Genomic DNA, 19,089 nt, shown 5'->3' on the forward strand with positions numbered 1-19,089 from the left:
CCCTTGATGAAACACAGTGGACCAACACCAGCAGCTGACATGGCACCCCACACCATCACTGACTGTGGGTACTTGACACTGGACTTCAGGCATTTTGGCATTTCCTTCTCCCCAGTCTTCCTCCAGACTCTGGCACCTTGATTTCCGAATGACATGCAAAATTTGCTTTCATCAGAAAAAAGTACTTGGGACCACTTAGCAACAGTCCAGTGCTGCTTCTCTGTAGCCCAGGTCAGGCGCTTCTGCCGCTGTTTACCTGGGGAATGCGGCACCTGTAGCCCATTTCCTGCACACGCCTGTGCACGGTGGCTCTGGATGTTTCCACACCAGACTCAGTCCACTGCTTCCTCAGGTTCCCCAAGGTCTGGAATCGGTCCTTCTCCACAATCTTCCTCAGGGTCCGGTCACCTCTTCTCGTTGTACAGCGTTTTCTGCCACATTGTTTCCTTCCAACAGACTTACCATTGAGGTGCCTTGATACAGCACTCTGGGAACAGCCTATTTGTGGAGAAATTTCTTTCTGGGTCTTACCCTCTTGCTTGAGGGTGTCAATGATGGCCTTCTTGACATCTGTCAGGTCGCTAGTCTTACCCATGATGGGGGTTTTGAGTAATGAACCAGGCAGGGAGTTTTTAAAAGTCTCAGGTATCTTTTGCATGTGTTTAGAGTTAATTAGTTGATTCAGAAGATTAGGGTAATAGGTCGTTTAGAGAACCTTTTCTTGATATGCTAATTTATTGAGACAGGTTTTTTGGGTTTTCAGGAGTTGTAGGCCAAAATCATCAGTATTAAAACAATAAAAGACCTGACAAATTTCAGTTGGTGGATAATGAATCTATAATATATGAAAGTTTAATTGTAATCATTACATTATGGTAAATAATGAAATTTAACACTATATGCTAATTTTTTGAGAAGGACCTGTAACACTAGATCCTTAAACAAAGGCAAAACATTACTGGATCACAAGTCATTAATACTATGCCACTGGATCAAAAGTAATGGACACTATATCACCGGATCACATGTTATTCATACTAAATCACCGGATCACAAGTCATGGACACTACACCACCGGATAATAATAATAATAATCTTTATTTCTATATAGCGCTAACATATTCCGCAGCACTTTACACACATTATCATCACTGTCCCCGATGGAGCTCACAGTCTAGATTCTCTATCAGTATGTATTTGGAATGTGGGAGGAAACCGGAGAACCCGGAGGAAACCCACGCAAACACAGCAAGAACATACAAACTCCTGGCAGATGTTGTCCTTAGTGGGAATTGAACCCAGGACTCCAGCGCTGCAAGGCTGCAGTGTTAACCATTGAGCCACCGTGCTCCCCGGATCACAAGTTATGGACACTACGCCACCGGATCACAAGACATGGATACTACACCACCAGATCACAAGACATGGATACTACACCACCAGATCACAAGACAGGGATACTACACCACCGGATCACAAGTCATGGATACTACACCACCAGATCACAAGACATGGACACTACACCACCAGATCACAAGACTTGGATACTACACCACCAGATCACAAGACATGGATACTACACCACTGGATCACAAGTCATGGATACTACACCACTGGAGCAAAAGCCATGGATACTACACGACTGGATCACAAGTCATGGATACTACACCACCGGATCACAAGTCATGGATACTACACCACCGGATCACAAGTCAGGGATACTACACCACCGGATCACAAGCCATGGAAACTACACCACTGGATCACAAGCCATGGATACTACACCACTGGATCACAAGTCATGGACACTACACCACTGGATCACAGGACATGGATACTACACCACCAGATCACAAGTCATGGATACTACACCACCAGATCACAAGACATAGATACTACACCACCGGATCACAAGCCATGGATACTACACCACCAGATCACAGGACATGGATACTACACCACCAGATCACAAGTCATGGATACTACACCACCAGATCACAAGACATAGATACTACACCACCGGATCACAAGACATGGATACTACACCACCAGATCACAAGACATGGATACTACACCACCGGTTCACAGGACATGGATACTACACCACTGGATCACAATCCATGGATACTACACCACCAGATCACAGGATATGGATACTACACCACCAGATCACAAGACATGGATACTACACCACCGGATCACAAGTCATGGATACTACACCACCGGTTCACAGGACATGGATACTACACCACCAGATCACAAGACATGAATACTACACCACTGGATCACAATTCATGGATAGTACACCACTGGATCACAAGTCATGGCTACTACACCACCGGATCACAAGTCATGGATACTACACCACCGGTTCACAGGACATGGATACTATACCACCGGTTCACAGGACATGGATACTATACCACCAGATCAGAAGCCATGGATACTACACCACCAGATCACAGGACATGGATACTACACCACCGGATCATAGGCCATGGATACACCACCGGATCACAAATCATGTACATTACACCACTGGATCACAAGAGCACCACCAACATGAAGATGCGTTATTCCACTAGATCACCAGTAAGAGGACACCAGGCTCCTGGGCCATCAGGAAGAGGCCTCGCTCTTCATCCTCCTCCTCAGTGACCGGACGTGTCACCTCTGGGTGTCAGGTAATCAGGCAGAGTCTACAGCACACAGAAGTCCTTACAAACATACATTAAAGTCCGCTGCTTCTGCGTCCTGCTCACCTGCCGGCTTTGGTGATGATCATCTCTGTCCCGATGTCATGGAACCTTTTCCAGAGGTCGGCACATTGCAGCTCCACCTGGATCTCATCCATAGAAGACACCGATAATGGCTGGGGGTCGGGGACTCGAGAAGGCGCCAAATCCGGGCAGGTCTCATAGGAGCAGGATGTCCTCTCCGCCAGGACCTCAGTGTCCGAGCTCATGCTCTGCTCAGAATCTACAAGAAGAAGCAGAAACGCAGAGGAGGAGGTGAGAAGAGACCACCGGCATCCTACTACCTGCCTGCACCATCCTACAGGCCAGGGTGACACTACTACCTGCCTGCACCGTCCTAGAGGTCTGGGTGACACTACTACCTGCCTGCACCGCCCTACAGGCCAGGGTGACACTACTACCTGCCTGCACCATCCTACAGGCCAGGGTGACACTACTACCTGCCTGCACCGTCCTAGAGGTCTGGGTGACACTACTACCTGCCTGCACCGCCCTACAGGCCAGGGTGACACTACTACCTGCCTGCACCGCCCTACAGGTCAGGGTGACACTACTACCTGCCTGCACCGTCCTACAGGTCAGGGTGACACTACTACCTGCCTGCACCGTCCTACAGGTCAGGGTGACACTACTACCTGCCTGCACCGCTCTACAGGTCATGGTGACACTACTACCTGCCTGCACCGTCCTACAGGTCAGGGTGACACTACTACCTGCCTGCACCGTCCTCCAGGTCAGGGTGACACTACTACCTGCCTGCACCGTCCTACAGGTCAGGGTGACACTACTACCTGCCTGCACCGCCCTACAGGTCAGGGTGACACTACTACCTGCCTGCACCGTCCTAGAGGTCTGGGTGACACTACTACCTGCCTGCACCGTCCTCCAGGTCAGGGTGACACTACTACCTGCACCATCCTACAGGTCAGGGTGACACTACTACCTGCCCGCACCATCCTACAGGCCAGGGTGACATTACTACCTGCCTGCACCGCCCTCCAGGTCAGGGTGACACTACTACCTGCACTGCCCTACAGGCCAGGGTGACACTACTACCTGCCTGCAGCGTCCTACAGGTCAGGGTGACACTACTACATGCCTTCACCGTCCTACAGGTCAGGGTGACACTACTACCTGCCTGCACCGCCCTACAGGTCAGGGTGACACTACTACCTGCCTGCACCGTCCTCCAGGTCAGGGTGACACTACTACCTGCACTGCCCTACAGGCCAGGGTGACACTACTACCTGCCTGCAGCGTCCTACAGGTCAGGGTGACACTACTACATGCCTTCACCGTCCTACAGGTCAGGGTGACACTACTACCTGCCTGCACCGCCCTACAGGTCAGGGTGACACTACTACCTGCCTGCACCGTCCTCCAGGTCTGGGTGACACTACTACCTGCCTGCACCGCCCTACAGGTCAGGGTGACACTACTACCTGCCTGCAGCGTCCTACAGGTCAGGGTGACACTACTACATGCCTTCACCGTCCTACAGGTCAGGGTGACACTACTACCTGCCTGCACCGCCCTACAGGTCAGGGTGACACTACTACCTGCCTGCACCGTCCTAGAGGTCTGGGTGACACTACTACCTGCCTGCACCGTCCTCCAGGTCAGGGTGACACTACTACCTGCACCGCCCTACAGGCCAGGGTGACACTACTACCTGCCTGCACCATCCTACAGTTCAGTGTGACACTACTACCTGCCTGCACCGTCCTCCAGGTCAGGGTGACACTACTACCTGCACCGCCCTACAGGTCAGGGTGACACTACTACCTGCACCGCCCTACAGGCCAGGGTGACACTACTACCTGCCTGCACCATCCTACAGTTCAGTGTGACACTACTACCTGCCTGCACCGCCCTACAGGTCAGGGTGACACTACTACCTGCCTGCACCGTCCTCCAGGTCAGGGTGACACTACTACCTGCACCATCCTACAGGTCAGGGTGACACTACTACCTGCCTGCACCGTCCTACAGGTCAGGGTGACACTACTACCTGCCTGCACCGTCCTACAGGTCAGGGTGACACTACTACCTGCCTGCACCGTCCTACAGGTCAGGGTGACACTACTACCTGCCTGCACTGTCCTACAGGTCAGGGTGACACTACTACCTGCCTGCACCGCCCTACAGGTCAGGGTGACACTACTACCTGCCTGCACCGTCCTACAGGTCAGGGTGACACTACTACCTGCCTGCACCGCCCTACAGGTCAGGGTGACACTACTACCTGCTTGCACCGTCCTCCAGGTCAGGGTGACACTACTACCTGCACCATCCTACAGGTCAGGGTGACACTACTACCTGCCTGCACTGTCCTACAGGTCAGGGTGACACTACTACCTGCCTGCACCGTCCTCCAGGTCAGGGTGACACTACTACCTGCCTGCACCATCCTACAGTTCAGTGTGACACTACTACCTGCCTGCACCGCCCTACAGGTCAGGGTGACACTACTACCTGCCTGCACCGTCCTCCAGGTCAGGGTGACACTACTACCTGCACCATCCTACAGGTCAGGGTGACACTACTACCTGCCTGCACCGTCCTACAGGTCAGGGTGACACTACTACCTGCCTGCACTGTCCTACAGGTCAGGGTGACACTACTACCTGCCTGCACCGCCCTACAGGTCAGGGTGACACTACTACCTGCCTGCACCGTCCTACAGGTCAGGGTGACACTACTACCTGCCTGCACCGTCCTACAGGTCAGGGTGACACTACTACCTGCCTGCACCGCCCTACAGGTCAGGGTGACACTACTACCTGCCTGCACCGTCCTACAGGTCAGGGTGACACTACTACCTGCCTGCACCGTCCTACAGGTCAGGGTGACACTACTACCTGCCTGCACCGCCCTACAAGTCAGGGTGACACTACTACCTCCACATCCAGAGCTGCAATCATAATTCTTCTGTCACTGGGAATACAGCAACTCTGAACTGACAGCCATAATGCACTGCACACAGAAGAAGTGTTATGTCCCATGAATGAGACATTTTACAGACTGTCCTGTACATTTTACATGCTTTATTGCAGTTCTCATATTGTTGCTATGTGTTCCTGTGTTTTGCATAGCTGAAATCCTCCCTTTCCATCAAGTTTGTCCCTTCTGTCTCCCTGTCTCCCTCTGCTGGGTGTCATGTCACTTCCTTCTTCTTCTCCCTGTGTCTCAGTCTCCATCTTGGCTTCATTAGAGGCACATGTGCTTTCAGCTTGTCTCAAAGAAAGTCTTTTTACCTGCTGCTGCTGTTTATGCATTCAACAAGGATTCTTAAAGAAATCAAAGTCTCTTCTGGATTCTTCATAACGTGTGCCGGCAGCGGAGTTAAGCTATCTGCGACCGTCGCCAATTGTAAGTAGGGTGAAGAGATTCATCATCTCACAGAGCCATATTTGCAGCCACAGGCCTCGGGGACAGAGTAAGAAGTGTCCTACAGGGGCTGTAACCAGAGCCCAGAACAAGACTCGAGGTAACAGCAGAAGAGTGACCGCAGCTCTGGAGGATAAGACATAATGTAACAGCAGAATAGTGACTGCAGCTCTGGAGGTGACTGGAGGATAAGACATAATGTAACAGCAGAATAGTGAGTGCAGCTCTGGTGGTGACTGGAGGATAAGACACGATGTAACAGCAGAAGAATGACCGCAGCTCTGGAGGTGACTGGAGGATAAGACATAATGTAACAATAAAATAGTGAGTGCAGCTCTGGAAGTGATTGGAGTGTAGGACACGATGCAACTTGGGGGTACATTGCTGAGAGACGCGGTGCAGCCCTTTAATCATCGCACCGTTCACACTGACCCCTGTTATGTGGTGACCCCAGTTATTTTGGAGTGATACATGTTTGCAGTAATTCAGACTCTCCATAATAGAGGCTCGGAGGGGCCAAGGCCTTGTCTGGCGGTCTGCGATGGCTTGTGGGCTCCTGATTGCGTAATGTGTGGGCCCCACCCCCTTGTACAATACTGCCTGATACAATGTTGTGTGATGTCACCACATCTGGTCACAGTCAGTGAGCGGTACCAAGCGCTGCAGACAGAGTGATGACTATTCAGGCGTTCCCTCCCGGCAGTCAGCGCCACAGGGCGACACGTTCATGGGTGATCGGCGTATACATGGGGTATGCCTCCTGCTGTATACCCCCAACGTGTGACCCCCAATCTACACAACACACGTCACATTGTCCAGGCTGGATACATCTGTAGCAAACCCTCAGCTGTGAGAAATGTTAGGTCTCCACGGGTGGGAATTCTTAAAGGGAAACTCCAGTTACTACTAAAGCAATGATAAAAGGTGCTGACGTCTGGCCATAGGCTGAGGGCAACAGCAAAAAGAAGCCAGCACCGACGCGCGTTAAGCCACTATGACCTTTGGTCCTGCCTGCATTAGGGCTGACCTTACATTGTGACCAGATCCTCCATACTGAGTCATGTAACAAGAAGGAGCAGCGCGCTTCAAGCCAAACCATCCGACTCCTATCATACACGGATATTACGCCATGTCTGATGGGGCGCTTCGGAGGAGGCACAGCTGGCGCACTCTGGGCTGGGATGTTGTCTTGTGTACCGATTGCTCTTACATGTTAATGAACACCTTTCGTGGAGTCATCTCAGAAGATGCCAAGAAGAAGCCACCTCCAACGCATTTCAAGCCAACGTGAGCGATCTGTGTACTAATCCCAGATTGTGATGCGGTCGTTTCAGAAGGACACACCAAGAAGAAGCCACAACTAACACATTTAGAGCCGACCTCATCAGATAACCATCTTCATGTTGTGATGCAGTGACCCATGCTGCAGCTAGGGAGCGCTGTATGTGCTCCTCAGGATGCACATGGAGGCATTATTGTAAATGGCCAGTATGTGTCACAGAGGGAGTCTGCGCTGTAAGCCTGAAGTAATGTTGTTGTTATGGGACCTGTAGTCCCACAAGTATTTGTATAGTTGTAAAGGGTGGCTTGCAGGGTTAGTTGGAGAGCTGGGTGGGTCTGACTAGCCACACACACCTCCCACCTATGGGAGTGGTTACAGGTACATAATGTGACCATGGTGTGGTCAAATGGTCTCTGTGGTAAAGAGTGTATGGACCTGAATGGTCTGTGTGTAAGATCCTGGAAGGTCTATGTTTTGGGAGATCCTGGGAGTGGGATCGGATCCCTGAAGAGCACATGGTGAGGCCTTGGATCTGAAGGCCTGAGTTGGAAGATCCTGGGAGTAGGACTTCCTGAAGAGCACATGGAAAGGCATGTATGCAGAGTCTGTGATGGCACTGCATTGGAGGAGCTACCGTCCATGTGAGCATCTGGATTGTCAGGTGGCCTGGTGAGCAAGGCCTTGTTCGGGACGGTGATCCCAGTTCTGCAGCTTCCCTGGGAGAGAGAGTACTGACAGGAGTCAGCGTGTGGAGCAGGAGCTCCTGGAAGGTAACCCAGAGTATGGGGAACTGTGTGCACTGACAGGGGGTCAGTTAATGAAATGTGCGGTCACCCATGGTAACTGGACGGAGTAAGGTCCAGCATGTTTAGAGACTGCAACCTAATGTTATGTGTTGGTGCTTGTTGTGCTCCATGGACATTAATGAACTGTTCGGCGTGCGGTTGGTCACGGTAACTGGACAAAGAGGTCCGGCGTGTTTACTGACAGCGGTTCAAAGCCGTATATGAAGTATCTAAGATAAATCTGCAACTTAATGTCATCTGTTGGTGCCTATTGTGTTCCATGAAGTATATAATGAACTGTGCATAACCCGATTTATGACTGCATAATAATAGCCTGTGTGACTGAATCCCCCATCATCAGTGCCATCGAGAAAAGAAGACAGCTCCAGGTGACAAAAGAAGCGGTGGTAGGAGCAGGTCCCAGAGGACAGGCCGGGTCACCTCAGAAGACGTCAGGCAGAAAGCAGCGCTACTGCGTTTTGAGCCATCATCTTCCTGGTATATGTGGAAGTGGGGACAAAACCAGCTCTCACGCACTTCGGGCAGACGGCGGTCTCCTCAGCAGATGTCACTTCTGCCATCAGGCAGGTTATCACACACAATGTAATGAGAGCAACAGGATGGCAACCAAAACACGTTAGTAATGACTTCAATCAGGATTGTAATCATCTTGATCTGGTGATTTGCCCCCCCGTGACCACGGTCCCCACACTACACGGACAGATATCTGGGGACTGTGAGACTGACGCTCCTCTAAGTGATCTCCTTCACACCCACGGTCCCCTTAGTACATGGACAGATATCTGGGGGACTGTGGGACTGACGCTCCTCTAAGTGATCTCCTTCACACCCACGGTCCCCTTAGTACACGGACAGATATCTGGGGACTGTGAGACTGACGCTCCTCTAAGTGATCTCCTTCACACCCACGGTCCCCACACTACACGGACAGATATCTGGGGACTGTGAGACTGACGCCCCTCTAAGTGATCTCCTTCACACCCACGGTCCCCTTAGTACATGGACAGATATCTGGGGGACTGTGGGACTGACGCTCCTCTAAGTGATCTCCTTCACACCCACGGTCCCCTTAGTACACGGACAGATATCTGGGGACTGTGAGACTGACGCTCCTCTAAGTGATCTCCTTCACACCCACGGTCCCCTTAGTACATGGACAGATATCTGGGGGACTGTGGGACTGACGCTCCTCTAAGTGATCTCCTTCACACCCACGGTCCCCTACCGTCTGGCCACTACCTGGCTGGACCTCCGGACTCGTGCTCGGATTCTCCTCTGACGCCCGCTGTGACCCGTCTGGGACAGGTTACGGGATGTTTAGACTGCCGTTTAAAGAACAAGACGTGCACTCTCGCTACTGGTGGTGCAGACTGAACATGGAGGGATACTCCAGACTATAGTCATACAACAACAGTCGCACTCAAAGAAAGGTTTTCAGAGTTTTGATTTGACTGAAAAACGTGGTTTTCTTTATTACAAACACCAAAATAAAGGTATCACCGCAGACACCATTACTTTCGCTGCCATAGCCCCGAACGGGACTCCTACACCCATCCAGGGACCTTTGCCCTCCACTCTGCTCCTACAATCAAAAGTAAGGTTTGAAAAAGACCCTGTGGGTCGAAACGTTACCTACAGTCATGGCCAAAAGTATTCACACCCCTGCAATTCTGTCATATAATACTCAGTTTCTTCCTGAAAATGATTGCAAAGATAAATTCTTTGGTATTATTATCTTCATTTAATTTGTCTTAAATGAAAAAAACACAAAAAGAATTGTCCTAAAGCCAAATTGGATATAATTCCACACCAAACATAAAAAAGGGGGTGGACAAAAGTATTGGCACTGTTCGAAAAATCCTGTGATGCTTCTCTAATTAGTGTAATTAGCAGCACCTGTAACTTACCTGTGGCACCTAACAGGTGTTGGCAATAACTAAATCACACTTGCAGCCAGTTGACATGGATTAAACTTGACTCAACCTCTGTCCTGTGTCCTTGTGTGTACCACATTGAGCATGGAGAAAAGAAAGAAGACCAAAGAACTGTCTGAGGACTTGAGAAACCAAATTGTGAGGAAGCATGAGCAATCTCAAGGCTACAAGTCCATCTCCAAGGCCTGAATGTTCCTGTGTCTACCGTGTGCAGTGTCATCAAGAAGTGTAAAGCCCATGGCACTGTGGCTAACCTCCCTAGATGTGGACGGAAAAGAAAAATTTACAAGAGATTTCAACGCAAGATTGTGCGGATGTTGGATAAAGAACCTCGACTAACATCCAAACAAGTTCAAGCTGCCCTGCAGTCCGAGTGTACTACAGTGTCAACCCGTACTATCCGTCGGCGTCTGAATGAAAAGGGACTGTATGGTAGGAGACCCAGGAAGACCCCACTTCTTACCCCGAGACATGAAAAAGCCAGGCTGGACTTTGCCAAAACTTACCTGAAAAAGCCTAAAACGTTTTGGAAGAATGTTCTCTGGTCAGAAGAGACAAAAGTAGAGCTTTTTGGGCAAAGGCATCAACATAGAGTTTACAGGAGAAAAAAAGAGGCTGTCAAAGAAAAGAACACGGTCCCTACAGTCAAACATGGCGGAGGTTCCCTGATGTTTTGGGGTAGCTTTGCTGCCTCTGGCACTGGACTGCTTGACCGTGTGCATGGCATTATGAAGTCTGAAGACTGCCAAAAAAATTTGCAGCATAATGTAGGGCCCAGTGTGAGAAAGCTGGGTCTCCCTCAGAGGTAATGGGTCTTCCAGCAGGACAATGACCCAAAACACACTTCAAAAAGCACTAGAAAATGGTTTGAGAGAAAGCACTGGAGACTTCTAAGGTGGCCAGCAATGAGTCCAGACCTGAATCCCATAGAACACCTGTGGAGAGATCTAAAAATGGCAGTTTGGAGAAGGCACCCTTCAAATATCAGGGACCTGGAGCAGTTTGCCAAAGAAGAATGGTCCAAAATTCCAGCAGATCATTGTTAGAAACTCATTGATGGTTACCGGAAGCGGTTGGTCGCAGGTATTTTGGCTAAAGGTTGTGCAACCAAGTATTAGGCTGAGGGTGCCAATACTTTTGTCTAGCCCATTTTTGGAGTTTTGTGTGAAATGATCAATGTTTTGCTTTTTGCTTCATTCTCTTTTGTGTTTTTTCATTTAAGGCAAATTAAATGAAGATAATACCAAAGAATTTGTGATTGCAATCATTTTCAGGAAGAAACTGAGTATTATCTGACAGAATTGCAGGGGTGTCAATACTTTTGGCCATGACTGTACCTTGAAACACTGCGGTGATACCTTTATTTTGGTGTTTGTAATAAAGAAAACCACGTTTTTCAGTCAAATCAAAACTCTGAAAACCTTTCTTTGAGTGCGACTGTTGTTTAGACTGCCGGGCGCTGATAATTTGGAGCTCTGCATTATCCAACGTACGTCACATGTGATCCCATTACAGCCGCCGCTGCTCCTCCCAAGGCCACAGGAATGTCCCAGGGTAGAGAACACAAACAACCGTGCCAGCAGCACCGCGGCGCCTCACGGTGTTATGCCCAAGCGGTGCTGTGCGCCTGGAGCCGGACGTCTCTACTCCGCAGCTCCATCTCCCCTCTCATAGCAATCAGTCACAGACATGGACAAGCTGAAGCTTCATCCCCCTCCTCCGGGACATACCTCACCCTCACATCAGCCCCACCGTGATCAGTGTCACTACGTCCTGTATACACATCAGTGTCCTATATACCAGACACCCCATATACAGCGAAATACACAATACACCCCATATACAGCGAAATACATAATACACCCCGTATACTGTGAAATACACAATACACCTCGTATACAGTGAAATACACAATACACCCCATATACAGTGATTGTCACAATCATCTGAGTAAGGCCAGCGTCACACTGGCGAGTTTTACGGACATATGAGTGCATAAAATACACCTGTAAAATTCGCATAACACACGGCCCAACGATTCTCTATGTCCAAGCTCCTATCAGCCGTATTTTACGGATCCGTATTATACGGTCTTCTACGGCAGTAGAAAATCACAGCATGCTGCGTTTGTCACCGTATTGCGCAAAAAAATCGCCAATGAAAGTCTATGGGGGCGAGAAAAATACGGATTACACACGGACCTGCAGTGTGACTTGCAAGAAATACGCAGCGGTGTTAGTGAAAAGCCGGTAATTCAATTGCCGGCTTTTTCTTTCTCTTTCACAAACCCGACAGGATATGAGACATGATTACATACAGTAAACCATCTCATATCCCCTTTTTTTTGCATATTCCACACTACTAATGTTAGTAGTGTGTATGTGCAAAATTTGGGCGCTGTAGCTTGTAAAATAAAGGGTTAAATTGCGGAAAAAATTGGCGTGGGCTCCCGCGCAATTTTCTCCGCCAGAGTGGTAAAGCCAGTGACTGAGGGCAGATATTAATAGCCTAGAGAGGGTCCATGGTTATTGGCCCCCCCGTGGCTAAAAACATCTGCCCCCAGCCACACCAGAAAAGGCACATCTGGAAGATGCGCCTATTCTGGCACTTGGCCACTCTCTTCCCACTCCCGTGTAGCGGTGGGATATGGGGTAATGAAGGGTTAATGTCACCTTGCTATTGTAAGGTGACATTAAGCCAGGTTAATAATGGAGAGGCGTCAATTATGTCACCTATCCATTATTAATCCAATAGTGCAAAATGGTTAATAAAACACACACATTATTTAAAAGTATTTTAACCCCTTCACCCCCGGAGCTTTTTCCGTTTTTCCGTTTTCGTTTTTCGCTCCCCTCCTTCCCAGAGCCATAACTTTTTTATTTTTCCGTCAATTTGGCCATGTGAGGGCTTATTTTTTGCGGGACGAGTTGTACTTTTGAACGACATCATTGGTTTTAGCATGTCGTGTACTAGAAAACGGGAAAAAAATTCCAAGTGCAGTGAAATTGCAAAAAAAGTGCAATCCCACACTTGTTTTTTGCTTGCCTATTTTGCTAGGTTCACTAAATGCTAAAACTGACCTGCCATTATGATTCTCCAGGTCACTACGAGTTCATAGACACCTAACATGACTAGGTTATTTTTCACCTAAGTGGTGAAAAAAAATTCCAAACTTTGCAAAAAACAAAACAAAACAAAATTGCGCCATTTTCCGATACTCGTAGCGTCTCCATTTTTCGTGATCTGGGGTCAGGTGAGGGCTTATTTTTTGCGTGCCGAGCTGGCGTTTTTAATGATAGCATTTTGGTGTAGATACGTTCTTTTGATCGCCCGTTATTGCATTTTAATGCAATGTCGTGGCGACCAAAAAAACGTAAATCTGGCGTTTCGAATTTTTTTCTCATTACGCCATTTAGCGATCAGGTTAATGCTTTTTTTTAATTGATAGATCGGGCGATTCTGAACGCGGCGATACCAAATATGTGTAGGTTTTTGGTTTTTTTTATTGATTTATTTTGATTGGGGCGAAAGGGGGGTGATTTAAACTTTTATGTTTTTTTTATTTTTTTCACATTTTTAAAAACTTTTTTTTTTTACTTTTGCCATGCTTCTATAGCCTCCATGGGAGGCTAGAAGCAGGCACAGCCCGATCGGCTCTGCTACATAACAGCGATCATCAGATCGCTGTTATGTAGCTAAAATGCAGGTGTGCTGTGAGCGCCGACCACAGGGGGGCGCTCACAGCCACCGGCAATCAGTAACCATAGAGGTCTCAAGGACCTCTATGGTTACAATGGAGGAGCATCGCCGACCCCCGATCATGTGACAGGGGTCGGCGATGCGCTCATATCCGGCCGCACGGCCGGATGCGGTAGTTAAATGCCGCTGTCTGCGTTTGACAGCGGCATTTAACTAGTTAATAGCGGCGGGTGATCGCGATTTCACCCGCCGCTATTGCGCGCACATGTCAGCTGTAAAAAACAGCTGACATGTCGCGACTTTGATGTGCGCTCACCGCCGGAGCGCACATCAAAGCGGGGGTCCCGACATGTGACGTACTATACCGTCACATGTCGGGAAGGGGTTAATGAAATAAAGACACAGGGTGTTGTAATATTTTATTATACTGGTAATCCACCTGAAGACCCTCGTTCTGTAACAAAGGAAAAATAAAAAAACAATATCTCATACCTTCCGTCGCTCAGATCAAGTCCCACGAAGTAAATCCATCTGAAGGGGTTAAATCATTTTACAACCAGGAGCTCTGCTAAAGCAGTGCTCTTGCCTGTAAAACCCCCGGGGAATGAATGGATTGCAGGAGAATGACCTGTAGTTACCTTGAGTTGCGGTGATGCACCCTCTGCTGGATGTCCTCATGAACTGGAGCCTTGGTAAAGTTCCCACGCTCGAGTTCATATGAGGACATCCAGCAGAGGGCGCCTCACCGCGACTCAAGGTAACTACAGGTCACCCCACTTTCCATTCATTCCCTGGGGGTTTTACAGGCACGAGCACTGCTTTAGCAGAGCTCCTGGCTGTAAAATGATTTAACCCCTTCAGATGGATTTACTTTGTGGGACTTGATCTGAGCGACGGAAGGTATGAGATATTGTTGTTTTTTTATTTTTCCTTTGTTACAGAACGAGGATCTTCAGGTGGATTACCAGTATAATAAAATATTACAACAACCTGTGTCTTTATTTCATTAAAATACTTTGTAATAATGTGTGTGTGTAGCAAGGTAACAATAGCAAGGTGACATTAACCCTTCATTACCCCATATCCCACCGCTACACGGGAGTGGGAAGAGAGTGGCCAAGTGCCAGAATAGGCGCATCTTCCAGATGTGCCTTTTCTGGGGTGGCTGGGGGCAGATGTTTGTAGCCAGGGGGGGGCAATAACCATGGACCCTCTCCTGGCTATTAATATCTGCCCTCAGTCACTGGCTTTACCACTCTGGCGGAGAAAATTGTGCGGGAGCCCACGCCAATTTTTTCCACAATTTAACCCTTTATTTTACAAGCTACAGCGCCCAAATTTTGCACATACACACTACTAACATTAGTAGTGTGGAATATGCCCCAAAAAAGGGGATATGAGATGGTTTACTGTATGTAATCATGTCTCATATCCTGTCGGGTTTGGGAAGGAGAAATGAAAAGCCGGCAATTGAATTACCGGCTTTTCACATATCTCGCGCTGAATTAAATATAAATACAGTGTGTGTGTATATATATATCTCATTGAGACACACACATATATATATATATATATATATATATATATATATATATATATATATATATATATATATATGTGTGTGTGTGTCTCAATGACATATATATATATATATATATATATACTGTATATATGTTTTACCGAACATTTGAGCACATAAATCCATTAGATGTCGGTTTTGCAAGCCTGCGCGAAAATCTCGCAGTACGGATGCCATACGGATTACATACGGAGGATGCCATGCGCAAAATACGCTGACACACCCTGCCTACGGATGACATACGGATCACTATTTTGGGGACTTTTCTGCGTATTACGGCCGTAAAAAACGGACCCTATTTACATACGCTGAGTGTGACGCCGGCCTAACACAGAGAAGATTACAGAGTACACTGGAGATAGGGGAGATGGCTCTCCCTGCTGCACTGACGCCTAAAGTAAGGCTACTTTCACACTAGCGTCGTGCACTACACGTCACTATGCGTCGTTTTGTTGAAAAAACGCATCTTGCAAAAGTGCTTGCAGGATTCGTTTTTTCTCCATTGACTTGCATTAGCGACGCAGTGCGACGTGTTGCGTCGGACCGTCGCCACCAAAAAACGTTGCTTGTAACGTTTTCGTTGTTCCCGTCTTTTCCGACCGCGCATGCGTGGCTGGAACTCCGCCCCCGCCTCCCCGCACCTCACAATGGGGCAGCGGATGCGTTGAAAAACAGCATTCGCTGCCCCCATAGTGCGGCGCTTCCACACTATGCGTCGGTGCGCTGCAACGTCGCATAGCGACGTGCAGTGCACGACGCTAGTGTGAAAGTACCCTAAAGGGAACGATTATTATCGGGGGGCATTCACAGTCAACGATCATTACTGGGCATTCACAGGGAACGATTATTGGGGGCATTCCAGGGAACAATTATTATCGGGGGCATTCACAGTCAACGATCATTACCGGGCATTCACAGGGAACGATTATTATTGGGGGCATTCCAGGGAACAATTATTATCGGAGGCATTCACAGTCAATGATTATTATCGGAGGCATTCACAGGGAACAATTATTGGGGGCATTCCAGGGAACAATTATTATCGGGGGCATTCCAGGGAACGATTATTATCGGGGGCATTCCAGGGAACGATTATTATCGGGTGGCATTCCAGGGAATGACTATTATCGGGGGCATTCACAGGGAACGATTATTATTGGGGGCATTCCAGGGAACAATTATTATCGGGGGCATTCCAGGGAACAATTATTATCGGGGGCATTCCAGGGAACGATTATTATCGGGTGGCATTCCAGGGAATGACTATTATCGGGGGCATTCACAGGGAACGATTATTATTGGGGGCATTCCAGGGAACAATTATTATCGGGGGCATTCACAGTCAACGATCATTACCGGGCATTCACAGGGAACGATTATTATTGGGGGCATTCCAGGGAACGATTATTATCGGGGGCATTCACAGGGAACAATTATTATCGGAGGCATTCACAGGGAACGATTATTATCGGAGGCATTCACAGGGAACAATTATTGGGGGCATTCCAGGGAACAATTATTATCGGGGGCATTCCAGGGAACGATTATTATCGGGGGCATTCACAGGGAACGATTATTATTGGGGGCATTCCAGGGAACGATTAATATCGGGGGCATTCACAGGGAACGATTATTATCGGAGGCATTCACAGGGAACAATTATTGGGGGCATTCCAGGGAACAATTATTATTGGGGGCATTCCAGGGAACGATTATTATCGGGTTGCATTCCAGGGAACGATTATTATTGGGGGCATTCACAGGGAACGATTATTATTGGGGGCATTCCAGGGAACGATTAATATCGGGGGCATTCACAGGGAACGATTATTATCGGAGGCATTCACAGGGAACAATTATTGGGGGCATTCCAGGGAACGATTATTATCGGGTTGCATTCCAGGGAACGATTATTATCGGGGGCATTCACAGGGAACGATTATTATTGGGGGCATTCCAGGGAACAATTATTATCGGGGGCATTCACAGTCAACGATCATTACCAGGCATTTACAGGGAACGATTATTATTGGGGGCATTCCAGAGAACGATTATTATCGGGGGCATTCACAGGGAACGATTATTATTGGGGGCATTCCAGGGAACAATTATTATCGGGGGCATTCCAGGGAACGATTATTATCGGGGGCATTCCAGGGAACCATTATTATCGGGGGCATTCCAGGGAACAATCATTATCGGGGGCATTCACAGGGAACAATTCTAATCGGGGGCATTCCAGGGAACGTGGTTTTACAGTAATATTACAGTATAAACAGGTGGACGATCACTTGACAAACAAGGAAACGCTCATTAGTCGGGTGAGATGTTTTCACAAAAGATCATGAATGTCGGCAGCGCATCCTGTGTAACCAGGATGTGCTGCAGAGAACAGTGGAGCCCCTGCGCTCTCATTATTGCAGCCCGTGCACAGCTGTAGCGCCCTCTGCCTTGTATCACACCAGAAATGCACAGCCATCATTTAGTGCTGCATTTTGGGTAAGGACCAATGTGCTGCCGAGTCACAGACCGCGGTGCGGAGGATTCCAGTCTGGAGGGGCCCAGCAAGCGTCTGACCACGTTACCACGGTGCACTACAAGGTCTATAGGGCGCACAGGGCCAGGAGTGGGGTCTATGGGGAGGGACCCCCAACCTCAGTGACTCATAGGCTCATCCCATAGAGCAGACCATGAAGAGATGATTGGATTAATGTATCACAATGAAAAAAGAAAGTACTAGAAGACTGCCAGGAAACAAAGTTATGATGAAATACAAAACGTGACGGAAAGAAGGCGACACACAGCGCAGTGTAACTGCTGCCTGATAACACAATGTCACAGCCGGGAATACAGCGTCCATCATGTAAGAAGAAGCAGAGCCCCCTGACTCTGCGGCTACAGTGCAGCCCCCCAGGGCTCAGGCTCCTGCTGTGATTCCCTGGGAGCTCCTCGCCCCCTGCTGGTCACTGTGAGGCGCTGCAGCCCTCAACGTCTCTACTGATAAGAGAACAAACTGCAGAGAACCGCCGTAATGGGGTTACACTGTACAAACGAAGAAAGTAGCGTATAAAGGCAAGGCATTGAATATACAAAATGTAACAAGACTAGATTTAAAAACAATTAAAAAACCCAAAGGTTTGTAGATGAACAACAACATGGAAGGTCATAGAAGTGCCCTCCAGACTCCTCCACTATGTGCACTGGGAGTGTGCGGATGTCAGGCACAACATACAGAAAAAAAACATATAAACAGTACAAAGCTCAAAAAAACTCCCAAAATTACAAAATATTAAAATACATCCTCCGACTGTAAATAATTGAACCCTTTTAAAGGGAATATAATTGTGGAGCCCCAGGGTCCTGGTCGTCACAGTAGCGTTGCTTTCCTCACGGGGAGAGTGATGTTACGTTTGGAGGCAAGAAGGGATAACTGTAACCAGGTACCACAAACATGCAACACATTCACACTCAAGGCCACCAGGGGGAGCTTTTGATCCTATTTACTAGGTGACTCCCTATATCTAATATATAAAGCTGAATGTGTGTATGTATGTGTGTATGTATGTCCGGGATTGGCATCTGAACCGTCGCAGCTACAGCCACAAAATTTTGCACAGTCACACGTCTGGACCCTGAGAGCGTC

General features: G+C 48.4%; 1 protein-coding gene across 1 annotated transcript in view; it reads right to left on the reverse strand.

The window, feature by feature from the left end:
• TBX15 (T-box transcription factor 15) overlaps nucleotides 1-19,089 on the reverse strand; it is a 161,569-nt gene that overhangs the window by 38,625 nt on the left and 103,855 nt on the right. The window contains exon 2 of the mRNA XM_077293608.1: nucleotides 2,763-2,979. Coding sequence (XP_077149723.1) covers nucleotides 2,763-2,979 — 217 coding nt within the window. The remainder of the gene's footprint in view (nucleotides 1-2,762; nucleotides 2,980-19,089) is intronic.

This window comes from Ranitomeya variabilis, chromosome 3, assembly GCF_051348905.1.
Source record: "Ranitomeya variabilis isolate aRanVar5 chromosome 3, aRanVar5.hap1, whole genome shotgun sequence".
Classification (NCBI taxonomy): domain Eukaryota; kingdom Metazoa; phylum Chordata; class Amphibia; order Anura; family Dendrobatidae; genus Ranitomeya; species Ranitomeya variabilis.